The sequence below is a fragment of the Colossoma macropomum genome, unplaced genomic scaffold (genome assembly GCF_904425465.1).
Source record: "Colossoma macropomum unplaced genomic scaffold, Colossoma_macropomum, whole genome shotgun sequence".
Taxonomy (NCBI): Eukaryota; Metazoa; Chordata; class Actinopteri; order Characiformes; family Serrasalmidae; genus Colossoma; species Colossoma macropomum.
In genome coordinates, this window is record NW_023494793.1 from 25,142,744 (window position 1) to 25,161,516 (window position 18,773).

Genomic DNA, 18,773 nt, shown 5'->3' on the forward strand with positions numbered 1-18,773 from the left:
ACATTCCATGAGAATCTGTTCCCCATAGTGGTCATACATGTAAAGTAAAAGGGGTGATCCAATGTTCGTTTTGCCTGGTTTGTTTGAATCAGTGCATCCATTTTGGGGGAGGTTGATAATAGATGGGCAGACATTAATACGCATAAGCCCTTTTCTGCAGTTGTAACCTGTAACCCACATCAGCACTGTCTCAACATGCCATTTGAAGTGGGATGGACTGTTTCCCCACCCTTGACTCAAGACAAATGAAACTTTGACTTCTTGCCGTTGGATCTTAAAGATTGTGGGCAATCCCATGTGGTCCGGAGACTGATGCTTTGTATTCTTCGTTGTGGTGAGGAGCCCTCCTGCACACTTGCTGTTGCTTGAACGCTGTGCAAAAAGGGCAAACCACTACAAGCCTTCACGCATGGATATCTGTGAGTATCTTACTGTTGTTTTCTTTTTTTCCAACAATTAAAATGTAAACATTGCATTAGAATGGCAGAAAAAATGTGTGCATTTGTCAAGAAACGTCTTTGACCGTCGTCAACCACTCTTTAAAATATCCCCCCAACCTGCGTTGGGAGTGAAAACACTTCACATCACTGCATCCCCTGTATAGTGCGAGAAACCATTATGTGTTTTGTTCCAGAAGGGCTTACTGTACGCGTCGAAAAAAAAAAATCTATTTTAATCTTTACCTTAATTTTGCATTATATTCCGCATCCAGCAAAAGGGTTTTTTTTGTAGATCCCACTTTGGGGATAGCCAATACTAAGATGTATATTTGAATGTCTGTAATGGTATCCTGCTGTACTGCGTCGTAGCTTTAGAGCGCTAGCGAAGCTCAGAAGAAACGAGACTAACACCAGTGCCAAAATTTAACGTGCGCCGAAAACGCCGCACGCTTTAGTTAATGAGAGTGTCACTTCTGTACGAAGCCTTCGTGTTGTACTGACTCATTTAAATGATCAGTTTTGCATTTCAGGGACAATAGATTTAGCTACCCTGAATTTCGAGACATAGTTATTGTTTTTATAATTATTTCAAAACTGGAATTTTGAGTAGATTTATTTTTTCCCCCTTTCAATTCTAAAAGGACAACGGGGTAACATCAAAACAAAGAAAGCCTTCCGTCTATTCAGCTGGTTAGAACAGATGTGTAACGTTTTGCCAAGAAATAAGGTATCTGCTTACAGCTCACTATATAAGACTCAAGACTATGGAAAGCCATTTCAATTTTTTTCATCAGTTGTGTCATGGCATAACCAAGTTATACCTTTTTATGTGCTTTTTGAAGTTTGTGAGTAGCAAGATTGAGCCTTGTGGGATAGGTTTTGAAGCATGTTCTTGATCACGTTGGTGGTTAAGACTGCTGGTTTTGGTGGTGGGAGAATGTGTTTTTTGACATTCTCATTGTCATACAGACACTCTTGTGAAGCTAAGTAAGTTGATGGTAATCGCAGTACATACAGTAGTGTTTGTAGAAGTGCTGCTAGCTTATAGCTTTGAAGGCTAGTAAGTTTGTAATGGAATTAGTGCAAAAACTGACCTGAGAGAAAATGAAATAATCCTGATAATCACCCCTAACAGCTGACTACAGCTGTTTTTCAGCTGGAGCATCTTCTCGACTTCAGTATCGAAAAGGACTATTATTTGAAATAACAGAGGTGAAATACACTATTCACATCTTAAGGTAGATCAGTACAGTAAATTGGCCCTAAAATGCTGTCCATAGTGAGAAAATGTGAATTATTTGTGAGCTGGCAGCAGACACAGGACGGCAAATAAGTTGTTGGTTTTGAAAAATATAAAATGCTGAGTTTGAAATGATATGCTGAGTTTCGCTTCCAGGACTATGTGTTCAAAGATTATTTAAGCAACAATGTGTTACTGTTGATGTCTGTACAGTTCAGCACGCAAAGTTCTGATGTTGGCCTTACTGTCCATTCCTTTTTTAAGTTTTAAGTTTTACTCTGTACAAAATATTTTGCAATAAATATGAAACTTTTATAAGGATATAATTGTGCTTCTTTTTTTCCTCTGCACACCCAATACTAGTGCTGCAGTACTTGAGTCTCAAGACAGTTGTCTCAGTCTTGACATCATTTTGACCACGTCTTGACATAAACATAGTATTATAATCATATATGTTGTGTTATTAGGAGTATCAACTGTTTTTGTGAAGTTGATCAGCTGCTTCTGAAGCCCTGTGCCTCTATACACCAGTTTTCAGTTTATTATTTGAGATAATGCAGCATTTGGGTGTCTTCACCTTAAATTGGATGAATACTATGATGAATGTACCACCTATCATCACGATAGAAATGTTTCATCTAAGACAAAGCTGAACAGTCAGAACACCTTTGTATTGATATTCCATGAGCCCTCTCTTTGTGGGGGCAAGTGGATCCAAACCATGCCAGCAACACAGCATAACTGAATCACTGGACCTCCTCACTATAGAGGTTGAGCATTAAGACCTGTACTGATCTCTTAGGCCTGTTTAAACCTTGCATTAACATGCGTTTTTGGTGATCGGGTCCTGTTGCATGAAAAGCCAGATGTAAACACATTGTGATAAGATCACTCATACCATGTTCAGAGGTTGGCAGAGACAGATCTTGACTGCTTTTAACCCAAGTGTAAATGGAATGTGTTTTCATTATGCATATAACTAAGAGCCTTCATGCACTCCACACTGATGAAAGTGTCCAAGATCATATTTAGTGTGTTCCATTCTGAAGGCAGCTGCCTAACAAGTCACTGCCTTCGAAGGGACCACTCTCTTTGGGCAGCATTTTAACCAAAAAGGAACCTTAGTAGGCATCACGTTCGGGACAGTGCCATCATACGTCATAACTTGCCTTATGCTGCCTTTTGAATGGGACAGCCTTCGTCTCGGGAGCGTGCAAATGCTGCCTAAAAAATGCTGCTTACTTGGACAGCTGCCTCCCGATTGGAACGCACCAATCGTCTAATCGTATTGCAATGGGTTAAGGAGTAAACAAAAACAAAACAAAACAAAAAGTGAGGATATATGTGTTGATGTGCTGTCTATGCAGGACATTGGATCTCATCTGGTCAGACTGGGGCTGCATTTTAGTGAAAAGTGTGAATGGAATCAGACACAAAACATGTTCATGCAAGGTGTAAACAGGGTCTATGTGTACATCACACATGCACTCGCCCACTTGTGGAGAATACAGTGAAGGATAACTCATCTGATCATGTCACGTTTTTGCACCTTGCTGCCATCTCAAATGTATGTTTGTCTTTGTAGGGTTTTACGCACTGCAGCCCTGCTATAATACCCCTCCCTATGTAGTTGTGGATGGCCTGTTCCTGCTGACACAGTCTGATCATGTCCTGCATTGATATTCTCAGTCACCTGAGGAACAGATGCTCCTCTGTTTTTCCTGACATTTCACACTAATGCATGATTGTCACAGTCAATGATTGTTTGCTTTTGACCACAATTTCCAGTCCTATTTACTGATGTCTTTCCCATAGATCTAAATGCAGATGTCACTATTTCTACTGAAGCGCCAGCTTGTTGAGCAGACTGAGGCTCCTGCCATCCGTGCACCAATAACGAGCCTTCTTTCAAAGTCATTTAGATCTTTTCCTCTTGCCATCCTGATCCAAACTGGGCCTACTCTGCACGTTGATACATGCCACAGAAAGAAACAAAAAGATGGTTTTTCAAGGGTTCTTTAGTGAAGGGAAGAGTTCTGTTTGGAACTATGTGTTCTAAATAGAACCGTTTCCATGCTTAAATAGTTCTATATAGCACCAAAAAGGGTTCTTCTATTGTTATAATGTCAAGCTTGTAACAATGGAATAAACCCTTTTTGATGCCACATAGAACCATTTTCAAAAAGGTTCTATATAGAACCATATATACAAAAGTCTCGAACAATCTGAAGAACCATTTCACCATACAAAGAATGAATGGATCTATATAGAACTCATGGTTCTAAACAGAGCCAAAAGAACCTATTTTTTTTTCCCTAAACTTTTTAACCACGCTGTTATAATTAACCTATTATATGAAAAAGACTTAACATATGATCCTGAACAGCAGGACCAGCGCCCCCACCCCCGTGACCCAGAAGGATAAGCGGCTTAGAAAATGTGTGTGTGTGTGTGTGTTTGAAAAGTCTGTCATAATATCACTTTGCTACATTATGTTCTCCCTTTTGCCCTCTAGTGGTCACTGTACTTAAACACAGCGTACAAATCTACAGTGCTTTAGAAAATGTACTCAACTGCTGGTTGAGGTTGACATCAGCATCACCTACACAGTTAAAGGGGACGTCTGCCAATTTTTCAAAATTTAAACTGAACTGGTCAACAAACTTCATTCACAACAAAATCATTCAGAGTGGTTTGGTGTGAAATGCTCTGTTCTAGAGAAACTTACAGGGCTGTTCACAGTGGTGGTGATAGGAACCAGACGTCTGAGGAGTTTCATGCCTCTAAAAGCTCCGTCACAGAAAGTTACTACATGAAATAGTTATAAATACACTGCCTGATGTCTGAGACACTGTTTTACAGTAGTTTTGTGATAATGTTTTGGTCTGAAACATATTTTAATCAATTTATTTTACTCCATGTATGGTGGGGGGGGGGGTACATGAAGGGTATTCTCAGGCAAAACAGACCCTAAAGAAAACATTTAACTTTTCAGATTTGTGTAGGTTCATTGGTGGTTTTGGATAGTAAATAAAATGTATATATTTGCATTGTAGACATTGGAACACCTGGTTCCTATCACCACCACTGTAAAGAAATCTGAGTCTGTAAGATTCTCTGCAAATGAACCGTTTCACGTCAAACCACTGAAATTTTAAAAAATTCAGTGGAATTCTCCTTTAGTGTGGACGTTGGGAGACAGTGTTTTCAGACGAATCGCTGCAGCCTTTTTGTAAGTACAACACACGAGTGATGAAGGACCACCTGTGTACAGAGAGACAAGTGTTCATGCAGAGAGCTAAATGCGGCGCACTCGAAGAACAAACAGCCACCAGTCGTCGACAGACCACCATCACAGGGGTCCAGACACAAACACAGACAGGTGCTTGTTAAAAGCAGGCCACCAAAACACACATAAATCAACTGCGAGAGAGAAAAAAATTGTAAATTCATGTCAGGATGCATCACTACAGATACAAGGATAGGGGGGCTAAGCCTCTAGATTAGTACACTCTCAGTTTGTGCAACCAGAGACAGTGATTTTGTTCTGTAGTTGCACATGTTTAATAGTCTAGGTGACACAGCAATATTGACATTTGCCAGTAAAAAAAATATATATATTTTCTGAATTTTTTTATTTAGTGTCACAAATGAGGATGTTTTAAGGGAATATCATTTCTACAAATTCAGTAAGTTATTAATTTTATCTGAAAGCTTAAACACTCACTTTCTTTTTGGTCGCTATCCTCTATCAGACCTGCTTCTTCAGCTCTGTCAGTCTCCTTCAGCTTCTTTCTCTCACTGCCTGTGTTTAGTAACATGTTGTTTTTATTAAACTTAGATTTACAAGAACTCGAGGATCAATGAGTTCTTCTGCTGAGCTGCCACATTTTAATGACCACCTACAGACTGAGGAAATCAGAGATATAAAACTGCGTTACGACCAAAACAACACCAGTAGTTACTAATTATACACAGCAAAAACAATACAGAGCTAATGCTGGTGTGATCCAAAATACTTAATAGAAATATGAAAACAAAAAATCTGTGAAGTTTCTTAAATTTCTTTAAAAAGCTCTATAGCTTGCTGACATTCATGCTTTATGGCCTATACCTCTATGTGGCCTACACCTAGCTGTTCTTTACCTCACATGAACTTAAAAGTTAGCTAGCTAGCTAAGTTAGCTAAAAAGCAACCAGCTAAAACTCAATAGCCAGCTAATTTGTCCACTAATCCATGTTGTATGTGGATATCATCACTGTAACTACTTTCTGATTGTATATTATAGATTTTGAAAAGGTCAATAAGGCTAATATTTATTTTAGTACGCTTTTAATGCACATCCTGTCACATCATCAGATGCCAACTGACGTTACTTCGCACAGTGAGCAGCTCCAGAGCCCCGCCCCCAGCTCTGATATGATTGGCTTACAGCTTAGGAGGTCTGATATGATTGGCTGAGCCAGCATTACACTTTTGCTCAAGTCTAAATGGCAGGATTGCCGTCTCCTGTTAGGTTAGTGAATCTCAGGTAGCTCAGCTGAGGCAGCAGTGAATATTGTGAATTGTATTATTGTGAATTTGGAGACACGATGGCGCAGCTGAATGATGAAGAATGAATGCAAAACACTGTTTGAACTAACAATCTACTAAAATCTTACACTCATGATCTTCTGAAGCCGCCCTAAAACTGGCATAGCGACGCCCCTGAAATTCATGTGTTTAATTCTTGGGTGAGAAGGGTCGAGAACTACTGGGGGGTCCACGTCTAATTCATGTTCTGAAGTTTTATTTTTGTTGCATTGTATGTTTATCAGGTCCATTGCAATGGTCTCTAGTACAAGTTGAAACTATAGTTTATTAGTTAGCTGCCATCTATCGGTTTTGGCCTATTTCACTGGTGTTTTGAACTCGTATGAAGCAGAAATAAAATGTAAGTTAGCCTAACTGTACACATACTTTACTATTACTGTTATATTTGTATAGATTATCTGAGTGATTTCTGTTTGTTTGACTGTTTGCTTCTTTCCTCCGCCATGACGAAAATAGTGCAGAGATCATGACTCACCCAGTTCAGGCTGCATCAAAAACTACCTTACATAATCTTTGATGTACCTTCAATGGCGTTCGTGTAGTGCCTCCAACTGAAAAACTCTATTTCCCCACGAGACCAGCAAGTTCCGACAGCACAGTTAGTTCCGTCTCAATCTGATTGGTTAAGCGTTTTACAATACAACTGTATCATTCCGCAGAGCACTGTGCTGCGGCTAACTAACCAGTACTAGGTTTTTACTTCAGTGAGGGCCATAACTACAATCAGAATAGTGTTGAATATGAATATTACACCTACTGTCAATTGCAGCAATGCATTTCTCACTTCTTCTCCAACCATCCATTAGGATTAAAACCTGATAGTTTTGCTTCCTGAAGGGAATCAATTCAATGTTTACCATTTCAGAGCACTACATTCCTATAGAACACCTTTAGATCCTATTAGAAAACCATCAAATGTGTTTAGAATCAGTCACAGCCTGTAAGGATCCTTAACGGTGTGATATAAACCTATCAAGCCACAATACGTTCCAAAACACCAGGAACCAACAGAAACGCTTAATGGTTTCTATGGGCTTTTTTCAGCTGGGCGGCCAAACAACAGCTGATCTGAGGACAGCTGAGAACCTGTCACTGTTTCTCCCAAAAATATAGAGGTTCATGTGCCTTCTAGAGCAGTGGCTCTCAAACAGGTCCTCAGGGACCCCCAGACGGTCTACATTTTTGCGTTTGCGATCACGTGTTACAAGTTGGGCGGGAATAAACAAGTGGACTGTCTGGGGCTCCCACACTTATAGACTATTTATTAGGCCAGTTTATTAGGACCACCTGTTCTGTGCTCAGACATGCAGCAGTCCAATCAACTGTACACCTGCTCATTCATGCAGTTATCCAATCATCCAATCATGTGGTTTTAGCATAAAATCCTACACACATGATGTCAAGAGCTTCAGGTGATGTTAACATCAAACTTCAGAACAAGGAAAAAAGTGACTTTGACTGTGACATGGTTGCTGGTTCAGGCACAGTGGTTTAAGTATTTCAGAAACTGCTAATCTCCTGGTATTTTCACACCCAGCAGTCTGTAGAATTTACACAGAAATGTGCGCAAAGCACAGTGAGCAGCAGTTCTGTGGCGAGAGAAGTTAGAGGAGAATGGCCAGACTTGTTCAAGGAAGCCTACAATGACTCAAATAACCACTCTTTACAACAGTAGCGATCAGAAACACAAAATCAGATTTTGAGGTGGATGGGCTACAACAGCTGAAGACCACATCTTGTTAGTTTCCTGTCAGCCAATAACAGGAATCTGAGGCTGCAGTGGGTACAGGCTCACTGCAACTGGACAGTTGAAAATTGGAAAACATTGCCTGGTCTGATGGAACTCGTTCTCTGTTGTGACATGCAAAGTCTAGAGGAAGAATTTGGCTTAAACAGCATGGCTTCATGGACTTAACCTCCCTTGTGTCAACAGTTCAAGCTGCTGGTGGTGGTGGTGGTTAAATGGTATAGGGAATGTTTTATTGACTCACACTGGGTCCCCTAATACCAGTTTAGCATCATTTGAATCCCACAGCCTATCTGAGTCTTCTTACTGACCATGTGCAGCTCTTCATGGCCACAATTTATAAACAGTACCCATCTTTAATGGCATCACTTCCAGCATGACAATATGCCTTTTCATGAAGCACAAGTCATCTCAAACTGGTCCTATGAATAAATATAGTGTACTTCAATGGCATCCTCACTCAGACCTGGGAGGGCTCAAATACTTGGGAAAATCCAATACAGACGTAAACATTAGATGAACTAGTAGGCCTTAAATAAGTACAAAAGACTAAATAAACTGAATAAATGAAGAAATCTTGTCAGGCCCCTCAATATTTCTATTATGATTGAGTCATGGGATTTTGTTAACACATTGAAACAAACGTAAATATAAGTTATTGAACAAATTTAATGTGCACTGTAAAAATTCATATCAATAAAGGTGTACATAGTGATTAAATCATATAAACTAAAGCTCATATACAAATAAAACGGCTTTGTGAATCCATATTTTTTCTTCTCCAGGGTGTCACTGACCTTGCTGCAGTGATTGGTTTGACGCCGTAACTTGTGTTGTCATGACACTTCATCACCAGAAGATGGCGCTCTCTCTGCACACTGCACTGTCTCTGGCATCTCCACGTCACTCCCTGTAGCCGGTTAAGGGCAGCGTGTCCGCCATCCATGTACACAAACCCCCAATGACTCATGGGAAGCGAGTTCTTTTCACCCTCCTCTCAGTGCTATTTGTCCTGTTTAAAACTACAACTCCCACAATTCTGCAGTCTCTCCTTGGAACTCCCAGCTGGTGGCTGTTTCTGCAGCTGACGGCTCCTCTCCGCTCATTCACGGCCCCGGAGCGGAGCGGAGAGAGGCGGAGAGCGTCTCTCAGTCATGGAGCAGCACTGAGAGAACATTAACACACAGAGGAACAGTCTCGCTCCGCGGCCTGAAACTACGACCTGCTAACACAACAAACATGTTTAGACACATAAGACTCTAACTCCACCGCTCGCCGGTAAAAGCGCGGCTGTTCGGTGACTCCCCCATCCAGCCTGTGGATTCCCCCCCAGCCGCCGGTTCTCCCTCAGCGGAGCCGCCTGAGGCGCATCTCCATCAGCAAGGATGTCCACGGAGGAGCCGCTGCTGGCCGAGGCCGGAGCCGAGTGGCTTCGGACCGAGCTGGAGCGCACGTCGCGGGAGCTGAGCGAGACGACCCGGGAGAAGATCCAGGCGGCCGAGTACGGGCTGGCCGTGCTGGAGGAGAAGCAGGCGCTCAAGCAGCAGTACGACGAGCTGGAGGCCGACTACGAGGCCGTGCGCCAGGAGCTCGAGCAGCTCCGAGAGGTAACGACCGTTAACGGTTATTAGAGGCGCGTGATGTGACGGGCAGCTCTGGTTTAAATGTAAACGGTCAAAGTCTGAGTAATAGGACGAGTCTATTAGCGAAATAAAGTACATATGTGGAGCTGCTAAATCTATATCTATCTATTTATCTATATATCTATATCTATCTATCTATCTATCTATCTATCTATATATATATATATATATATATATATATATACACCCACACGCACACATGTGTATATATATATATATATATATATATATATATATATATATATATATATAATTCAATACGGTTATGGTTTAATTCATAACATTACTACCCTACGCATTGTCCTTTGTAGAAATATCAGGGTTTGCCTGCCTTCCAGCACCTCAAGGTCAAATGCAGTGAAAGCTGAGAACACGATCAACATTAACACTAAAGAAAATCCTGATGTCAACTCATTACAGTTGCTGGTCATGATCTTGTTAATATTCAAGAGGAGGCTTTGCTTTTCTCAAGATCTTGTAAGCTGTGAGGCGTCTGCGTCAGCCAAACTGGTGGCTGGAATGCTTGAACTTTGCTGCAGTTTAAAATGGTTTCTGTTTAAAGAGGATCTGCTCCGACAGTGATGGGAGTATTTTCTGCTTCCCCGAGGTCTTGGAGTAGACTGGTTATTGTAGAAATCACTAAATGGAGCTAGTGTGTGGTTCAGTGTTCATCAATTTCCAATTTATGTCTGAAAATAGTTTGTTTCTGACACATCCACTATTCACTTTCTTATTGATTGACTAACCTGAAGTTTAGTGATCTTGGTGCTCCAAAAGCCAATGTGCATTGGCCAGTCATCTGCGCAGAGAGGTTCAGTATCACAAGCATGTGATTTTTGTGTCTTCATGTCTAGTGGTTAAAAAATGGCGGGCTGAGTTTGAATTTTTTTCCTTCTGCAGTAAGTGTTCTTTTCCCGCCTGGAAAGGGTGACGAGCAAGTTGAACGAGTTACGACCCATGCAGGCATGACTGGAATGCAGATGCTTCTCCCCTGAGCAAAGTTGCAGATAAACGACAGCTCTGTACTCTTTCTGCAGGCGGGATTTTTCATCCTGTCTTCTTCCTCACCGCTGGAGGAGAATGACTCTCTTATTTCCAGACAGTTGTTTGCCTTGTGATTCACATTAGAGAGAGTAGGTCGAAGAGTCAGGAGAGTGAGGAACCGCTGCTGCAGCTGTTGAATGTGCTGTAGGATGACCCTGTTGGGGTGGACAACTGGTTAACCCTGCTTTATAAGCTCATCTTGCTGGTTGATTGGTCAGCCAAAAATGAAGTTTACTGTCCAACCCGCCCACCACCCAAACCTCAAATGTAGTCAAGCTGCCAAGACATGTTCTGTGTTTTACATGATTCTTTAGTTTTTACTGGAGCTACATGGCCAATACAGTCATCAAACAATGGACGCTAATAGCCACCAGACTTGCTTATGTGGTTTCTGACACTGTGTTTGTTGTAGCGTCAGCGCAGAAGAAGAACCAGAGGATGCTATTTTTCTGCTTAAAGAAAAGCTGAGAAGCTCACTGCCTCACAGCAAAAATAGCAGGGAAGGTCACCAACAAATTAGGGACGCCCAAAGAATCATATTGGTATCAGCAAATGTTTGCTTACAAAAAATTTCGGCATCGGACAGATGTTCAGATTTGACTGATATTTCAAACTGATATTTGATGTATTTATTGTACTCCAGAACATTCAGGCGATGTTGGGCTGCTGTAGAAAAAAAATTGTAAAATGTACATAAAAAAAAAAAATTATAAAAATGTTATATTCATCCAAATTGCTAATCCAGGCGGATCTAGTCCCAATTTCTACATCTTTTTAAATGTTTAGGTACCAGCTTTGGTATCGTCAGATATTTACTCGAGAAGTATCAGATATTGGCATTGGCCCACAGTTCCCATAAGGGTGCATCTCTAATAAAACATAGACAAAAGTAGGGACAAAATTTAGGCTTCAAGATGGCTGATGCTACTGTTTCTAGATATGCAACATACTTTTGTTCATTTTTATAGATTGCTCTGTGTCATACAGTGTCTGAAACCATGTAAAGAAGTCTGTTTGAGATTAGAGTCTGGTTTGAGTCATGTTAATTGGTGAGGGGTAAGCTTAAGGTGCTTGTTTTCCACATTAGCCTTGCAGCGCCGCTAAGTTTAAACAAACTTCCCAATCACGTGTTGGCTGATCGGCTGTGTTGGAGGTCAGGGAACGTTGTGTACGTTAGTTTTTTGACTGAACCCTCGCTTTGAAATAATGATGGCAGAAGCAAAGCTGACCTTATCTGTTCAGTTTAGTGGTTTGCCTGCTTATTCTGCTTTTTTGTTTGTTTGTTTGCCTGACTAAATTGATTTTACCTTGTTTTCAGATTTTGTTCAAAAACATTTCTGGGTGGTCCACATCATGGTTTCTGTAAACAAACTAAAGCAGAGTGTGAGCTGACATTCTCGGCCTGAATATGGAGAGTGGGTAAAAAGTTTTGCAACAGAAAGTTGGGCTTATTATGAAGTGGTGAAAAGAGAAAAATCGGGAAGTAGAAAGCCATTCAAACGTTAAAGCAATTTATTGCGGTCAAGTTATATCTTTTGTTGTGGGTTTTAGGTGTTATTTTCCTCATCTTTACCCCCCCCTTTCTGTTTCTTTCTGGGGTTTCTGCTGAAGTGATTTCCCATGCATTCCACAGGCTCTCCCCTAAAAAATAGCAGGGAAAAAAGCCAGTAAATCTTTCACACTGAAAACAGGCTTGCTGCAGCCAGGCAGGCGGTGTGACAGAAAGCAGGATGTGGCTATTGTGACTGTCCGAAAGAGTGTCTTCTTTTATCGAGAGAATGACCCCCCATTTCTTCACCGGATGCCCAGGAGTTATTCCAGCCTGCACGCAGCTGGAAGTCATCCTTGATGTGACATATTTCAGTGTGTCCTGAGCTTTTGGGCTATAGCAGTTGCCTAATCTCATGGTGATACGAGAGATGGTTTGATAGGAATCGCAATGGGGAAACTTTTGCTACATAATTGAATTAATGAATTCATGTAATGCAATTGGTGTTGTGGTCCATTGTGCACAAGATTAAAACCCTATCTTTAACCTGAGTGACAAGCATCATAGCAGGCCTGCTAAGCTTTAAGCTAGCAACTCAACTCCCAAGTATCTAGGAATGTCACTATTGTTTATATTGAATAATCTACTCGTTATTTTCATGATGAGTAGCCAAAGTTGTTTTTTAAGATGATGAAAATAGACTTTACTGAACAGTATCTGGTAGATTACTCCAGTCAATAGTCCATTGGTCTGTTGGTCCATTGGTCCGTTGCCTTTCTCTGATTCATTTAAAACGTTTCTGCTGTTAAGATTCCATAGACAACTTTGCCGTAAAGGAGATAAAACAAGGAAAATCTATGCATATATATTTATGTATATGTTATTAAGTAGTATCAGGTATGTATGTATGTGTATAAAATGTCTTTGCGTTCCTTTGAAAGTTCAGAGCGTTTTTCACTCTCCTGTGACGTTACTTGGACATACAAGGTTTTCAACAGCGATGATATGAAGCTACCATGTGGCAAAAGAATACAAATACATGTCACTGTAAGAGAGAGCAGTTTTACAATCGTCATGCAAATTGCCGGAGTCTTTGCTGATTGGTGGAGAAATAACTTTTACTTGTTGATTTAGAGTAATTGTGGCAGTCGTGGCAGTGTGAAGCTAATTTAGCCCCATAATGATGCTCATTGTGGCAGTGGACAGTGGGCATTAAGGCGTCACATGATATGGCACAGTCTCAGTCTCACAGCCTGTCACTGACGCACACTGATATCTCGACAGCCGGCAGTAAAGTGCAGGGCTGTAGTGGGTCAAAGGGCTTATGACAAAGTTTCTGCTGTCATTTATTCAAAACAGAGTTAGTTGCCAGTTCAGGGGTTTGTGATGTGACGATTCCCCTCCGCCTCTCTCTGTTCTCACTAAGGCATCAGGTAAGAGGAAGGAAGCCCTTTGAAACATTTCCTCTCAGTGGAGCAATAACGTTTTTGAACACGACTGTGTGATACATTCTAAAATACATCAGCACAAATATGTGGATAAATGCCTTCAAGTACTTTACATGATCATGAATCTCTGAAACTCAAATCAAAAACATATAGATGTTAAGGCCCGAGCGATATCGGTTGAGTCATGGATCATATCTATCTGCAGATATCATGCTGATATTGCAGTGATAATTAGTGGTTTAACAGTCATTACAATTATTACATAATTACATAATCGACTGGTTGCAATTATTCAAGCTGATCACAGTCATTTTAGCTGACCAGTTACTTTCCATTTATTCTTTGCTTTCACAAGCACCGGCTTACATTCTGAACAAAAATGTGAATTGGGTGGGTTTTCATCAGTTGGGTTGAGCCAAATGCATGTAAATATAAGAAAGCAGAAAACATTTATCAAACACGTCAACGGGTCTTCTAAAAATGACAAAGTTCAGTTCTCTGACTGGTACTGTAACACATTCAGAGCGCAGCAGGAAGTGATGTTTGTTTGAGCTTGAGCTGTTTCTGTTACAGCAGCTAGGAAGCAAAATAGCTTATTATCCAATTTATCCAATTTGGACACTTAAGACTTATACTTTATATAGAAATTTACAAGTACGCTAACACTGCTAGGAAACTCCACCCCCAGTGCTGCAATGTTTGTATTATTTGAGATTCTACTGGTAATTTTAGTTATAGAATTTTAGCAATTGAGAAATCATGTTTAACAATACATAGCATGGTTTTACAATCAATACAATACAATCAATATTTACAGCCCTAATTAGAGATGCCACCAGTACTATCAGGTATCAGTATGAGATATTAGCAGCATAATTATTACAGGCCTGACATATAAAATACATCCGGATTTTAGACTTAACCATTGCTAAAAAATCAAAAAACAAAACAAAAAACAGTAAATATGCTATGAACGCCAGGAAGCTCCACCCCCAGTGCTACAACATTTGTTATTTAAGAGTTTCAACAGGTAATTATTGTTTAAGAAGTTTAGCAGTTGAGAACTATAAACCATATTTGACAACACATAGTTGAGAACTGACAATCTGATCGTTCAGTAAAGCTGTTTAACTCTAATGATTGGGATCTGTGTCATTTTTGACCATGTTAAATTAAATGGACAGATATTATAAAATGTGTTTTGGCCATATCGCCCAGGGCCTGTTGTGATAGATGAATTGACATTGAGTATCGCACACACAGAGCAACATATTTGGAGTAAACAAAAAGAGAGCCCCAACGAAATCGATGCTATGAGTAAAGATTTAAGGTGTGTATGTGCTGACAGCTTTATGACAGGGTGTGTTATTGAAGAGCTAAACAGCTGGGAAACGCAGCTGTGACAGTGTTGACTCAGAGTACATAGCCAGTGTTTGTCTCTTTTCTTCTCGTGATGGGTTTAAGAAAGGAATGCTTCGACTCTGATTTACATCATGGTCATTTATTGGACTGCCAGATGACCCCATTCCTGCACACACACCCTTGCCAAAAGCTCTGTGTTGTGTTTAAGTAGTGCTTTAAACCCCAGTTGTCCTTGGTGCCAGTGTGGCAAGAGGGAAATTGGGTCAGAATTTAGCAGCTATGACGGCATCACTTGCCTTGGTGTTCTCTCCACAGACCTACAGTCATTAATATGTTAGAAACCCGTGTTCTCTCTTATGAGAAGACGTATGATCCCCTGTCGACTGCATCTCTAAGGAAGATCCAAAATGGCAGCACAGCTAGCCGTAGGCCGATGGCGCTTACAGCACACGCTAAGAAACCTGCAGCGGTTTTTGGAGCCAGGATGGAGACGTTGAGCCTGTTGCCTAGTAACAGATTCTGAGCCGTGCAAAGCTTTTGGAGTCACCTGCTACTGCAAGATGCACACATGTAAAATCTCTGGAAGTCTTTGCTTCAAACACAGCCTAATACATTCACAGAGATTTGAGCAAGGCTAGTACTGCACCTGAGATCAGGCTGTTGTTATGATTAGACCTGGCACGTTTATTCTGTAATTGCCAGATCGCAATTATTCATGCTGACCACAGTTTTTTCCAAGGTGTTAGCGTTCACGTACTGGTTCAACACCTTTGTACCAGTATGCCAGAAACAAGCACGGATAATGCAATGTACAAACAGTGCAAAACATTGTAAGGTTAGCTCGTTTGGCTGAGCGGCTGAGTCAGGGGTGTTTAAGTCCTGTTTCAAGTGAAATTAACAGTACAGCAGTCAGTCGCAGTCTAAGGTAATCCAATTCATTTCCAAGGCAAAGAACATTAGAGTAAGGCAAGGAAACATTATAGGAATAGCTGGTTTCTTGGGGTTGGCCTTTATCCTAGCATTGAAAGTTCTATTGAATATTTTTATTGAGTTTTATTGGGTATTGAGTTTGTCTAAATAGTGGCCAGGGTGTTTCTTGTCTTCTGCTCAGTGAGCTCTGGGATAGGTTTCAGCACTCCCTGCTACCCAGGAGGATAAGCAACTTAGATTATGATGATGATGATGATGATTTCTTTAGTTGTTAAATACAGTTCTTATTAAAGTGGAGGGACATCCTAGAATATCAAGCCACTGTGAACATGCAAAAATAGATTTTCTTAAGCATAAAAATGTTTAAAAAAAGTACATAAACAGAGTAAATATTAATAAGAAAGCAGAATAGGTACTTATTGGGTTCATGTAGGCATGTCATATGTATTCTGACTGGTAATTTGCTTGATGGTAATGCATGTACTAAATTTTCCTACTGGTTTCTCTTAGAGTAAGAAGTAGATCCTGATACACAGCCATTTATGTGTAGTGTTTCCAATAAAGGAAACATGAAAATTAAGTATCTTTTTGGCTTCTTATCCATTTTCTGCTTGTTCCGTCCTGCCCTGTCCAGCTGCTGTGTCCTCTGCACTAGTTCCCCAGGGTTGACCTTTGTAGATGCTCACTAGTTCTGTTCTCTGAGCTGCTGTTGGTCGGTTTTCCTCTGAAACCCACAGGGCAGTGCGGGTGCGAGCACATTCCGCTGCAGTGTGTCTACAAAGAGGTCACAGCGTGACACCCAGAGGTCATGACCTTTTGTCTGCTCTGCGCTGACTCCTGACCTCAATTTAGGGGACAGATGGTCATTCGCTGTGTGCTTGTGTATATGTGGGTGCATGCGCTTGTTTGTTTACTCACAAGAGCACACCTGGGTGGGACAGGGGGCCTCAAATATTAGTGCTGGTGTGTGTTGGTTAAACAGTGTCAGCACATAATGCATTTGTATTTGTACAGGTGAGTGCTATTATATTCATTTTTATGATGGTTAAAACATGTTTAAAACAAAGTTTAACTTTCCAGCAAGACCTTTTTCTATATATATATATATATATATATATATATATATATATATATATATATATATGTGTATATATATATATATGTGTGTGTGTGTGTGTGTGTGTGTGTGTGTGTTTTGAAATCTTGCCTTTTGTTTTTAAATGTGTTGTTTTTTGTTTCTGTTTGTTTTTTTTATTCGTAAAAATTGCTGTGAAAACGGCCTGAGGCCGTCTCTGCTGCAAATAGAAAATGTCCTAGATATTCTGATTACATTCCAGTGCGAAAGTGTTAACACTTCTGGTCAAATCACTTGTGGTGTTGATTTTCTGTTTTAATGTGTTAACACATCCTCTACACAGACAAACTTAAATATGATATTTTATCTGCAAACTTTAGGCACAATTTCTGTTTATTTGCAGAGTTTAACAGTTTGGAAAGAAAAACACGAAGCATAAAATATGCCATAAATTCTGCACAGGCCCCCCCCAAATATGTTAAATTCAACAAACAGACAGTAAACGGTGCAGTAAAATATGCGGCAGTGTGTTCTCTGTAGAGGACGCATCAACTTATGTCAAAACCAATTCTCCAGCCATTTGCATACAACTGTATGTTTATGTACACTGGTATTAAATAATGAAAATATCAATATCGATACCGTTATCGATAGTTTTGTAACAGTTAAAGATTTTTCACAGTTTCTTATTGTTCCAGCCCTGCTTATAACTGACCTATAACTGAATCTGTTGACTGTTACTCGATCAATCTGCTTACTGAACCTTTAGACTTTCTGCTGTTTCCTTTCACTTTGACCCTCACAGCACCACCATCATTGGTCTGTGGAACAAGCAGTTTCTTCTTTTATGGTGTTATGAAGCTAAATCGGCCCTTACATGTCCTGTACACTTCCTGTACTGCAATCTGTTTGTCTGATCACGTGTTATATATAAGTGTCAGAGTATAATAGTGTGCTTCAGTTTTTAAGTAAACATCGCCTTAACTTTTTCCATAATGAGCATTGTTGATCACCAAGTTGACAGCCATCGTTGTAGCCCTTCAACCCTTGGCTGAAGTTTCGAATGGAAATGGGTAGATTTGAAGTAAGAAAAGTAAGTAGACTGATAAAGGAAGAGGAGGTGAGAAAACAGAAGTGTTGATTGTGCCATATCACAATGCTTGTTGATTCTTTCAGAGGTTAGCTGGGAGTGTCACATGGGAGTGCAGAAGACCATGAAGACGTCAACACACACTTACACCCACTCCCCTCCCAACACCGTTGTCATGACAAAGACCCTCGTGGCATTATGTGGAGTGTGTGAAGAACACAGTGAAGGCATTCAGCCTCAGACACACACACTCACTCCCGCGGCTGCTACTGCGGCAGCTGCATACTAGCATTGTTCAGGACAATCAATGCCATAAACTACCCAAAGCACAATAAAGCTGGTGAAATTCCAGGACTTGCTCGTGGGCCAGTCTGTCACATGAACAATCCTTCATTAGCGGCAGCACTGACCGAGTTAGCTAACAGGTGGCTAATTGCACACTTAAGAGCAAATACAAGTTGTCTTGGCATGCCTGCTCGGTGGTCCTTCACGAACACTTTGACGGGGCACTTCCAAGTGCCTCCTTGTTTTTCGGGCCATGCTTTTTGGGTCTTAGCGTAATCCTGGGGTTTTCTTCTGCCATGGGAAGCTTTTGGCAGTTCTGCCAAGGGCAACGTTGGCACCTGGTCCTGAATAGGCATCTGTTTTGTTTCTCAGAAGAGCGCACCTCC

General features: G+C 40.7%; 1 protein-coding gene across 2 annotated transcripts in view; it reads left to right on the top strand.

Moving 5' to 3' along the window:
• The first annotated feature begins 9,073 nt into the window (after window positions 1-9,073).
• Window positions 9,074-18,773, top strand: part of zgc:171572 (protein bicaudal D homolog 2) — a 73,253-nt gene continuing 63,553 nt past the window's right edge. The window contains exon 1 of one of the 2 annotated variants that reach the window (XM_036578932.1): window positions 9,074-9,628. In XM_036578932.1, the coding sequence (XP_036434825.1) occupies window positions 9,407-9,628 (222 nt within the window). In that variant the 5' untranslated portion in view covers window positions 9,074-9,406. The remainder of the gene's footprint in view (window positions 9,629-18,773) is intronic. The other variant, XM_036578933.1, reaches the window with a different exon arrangement.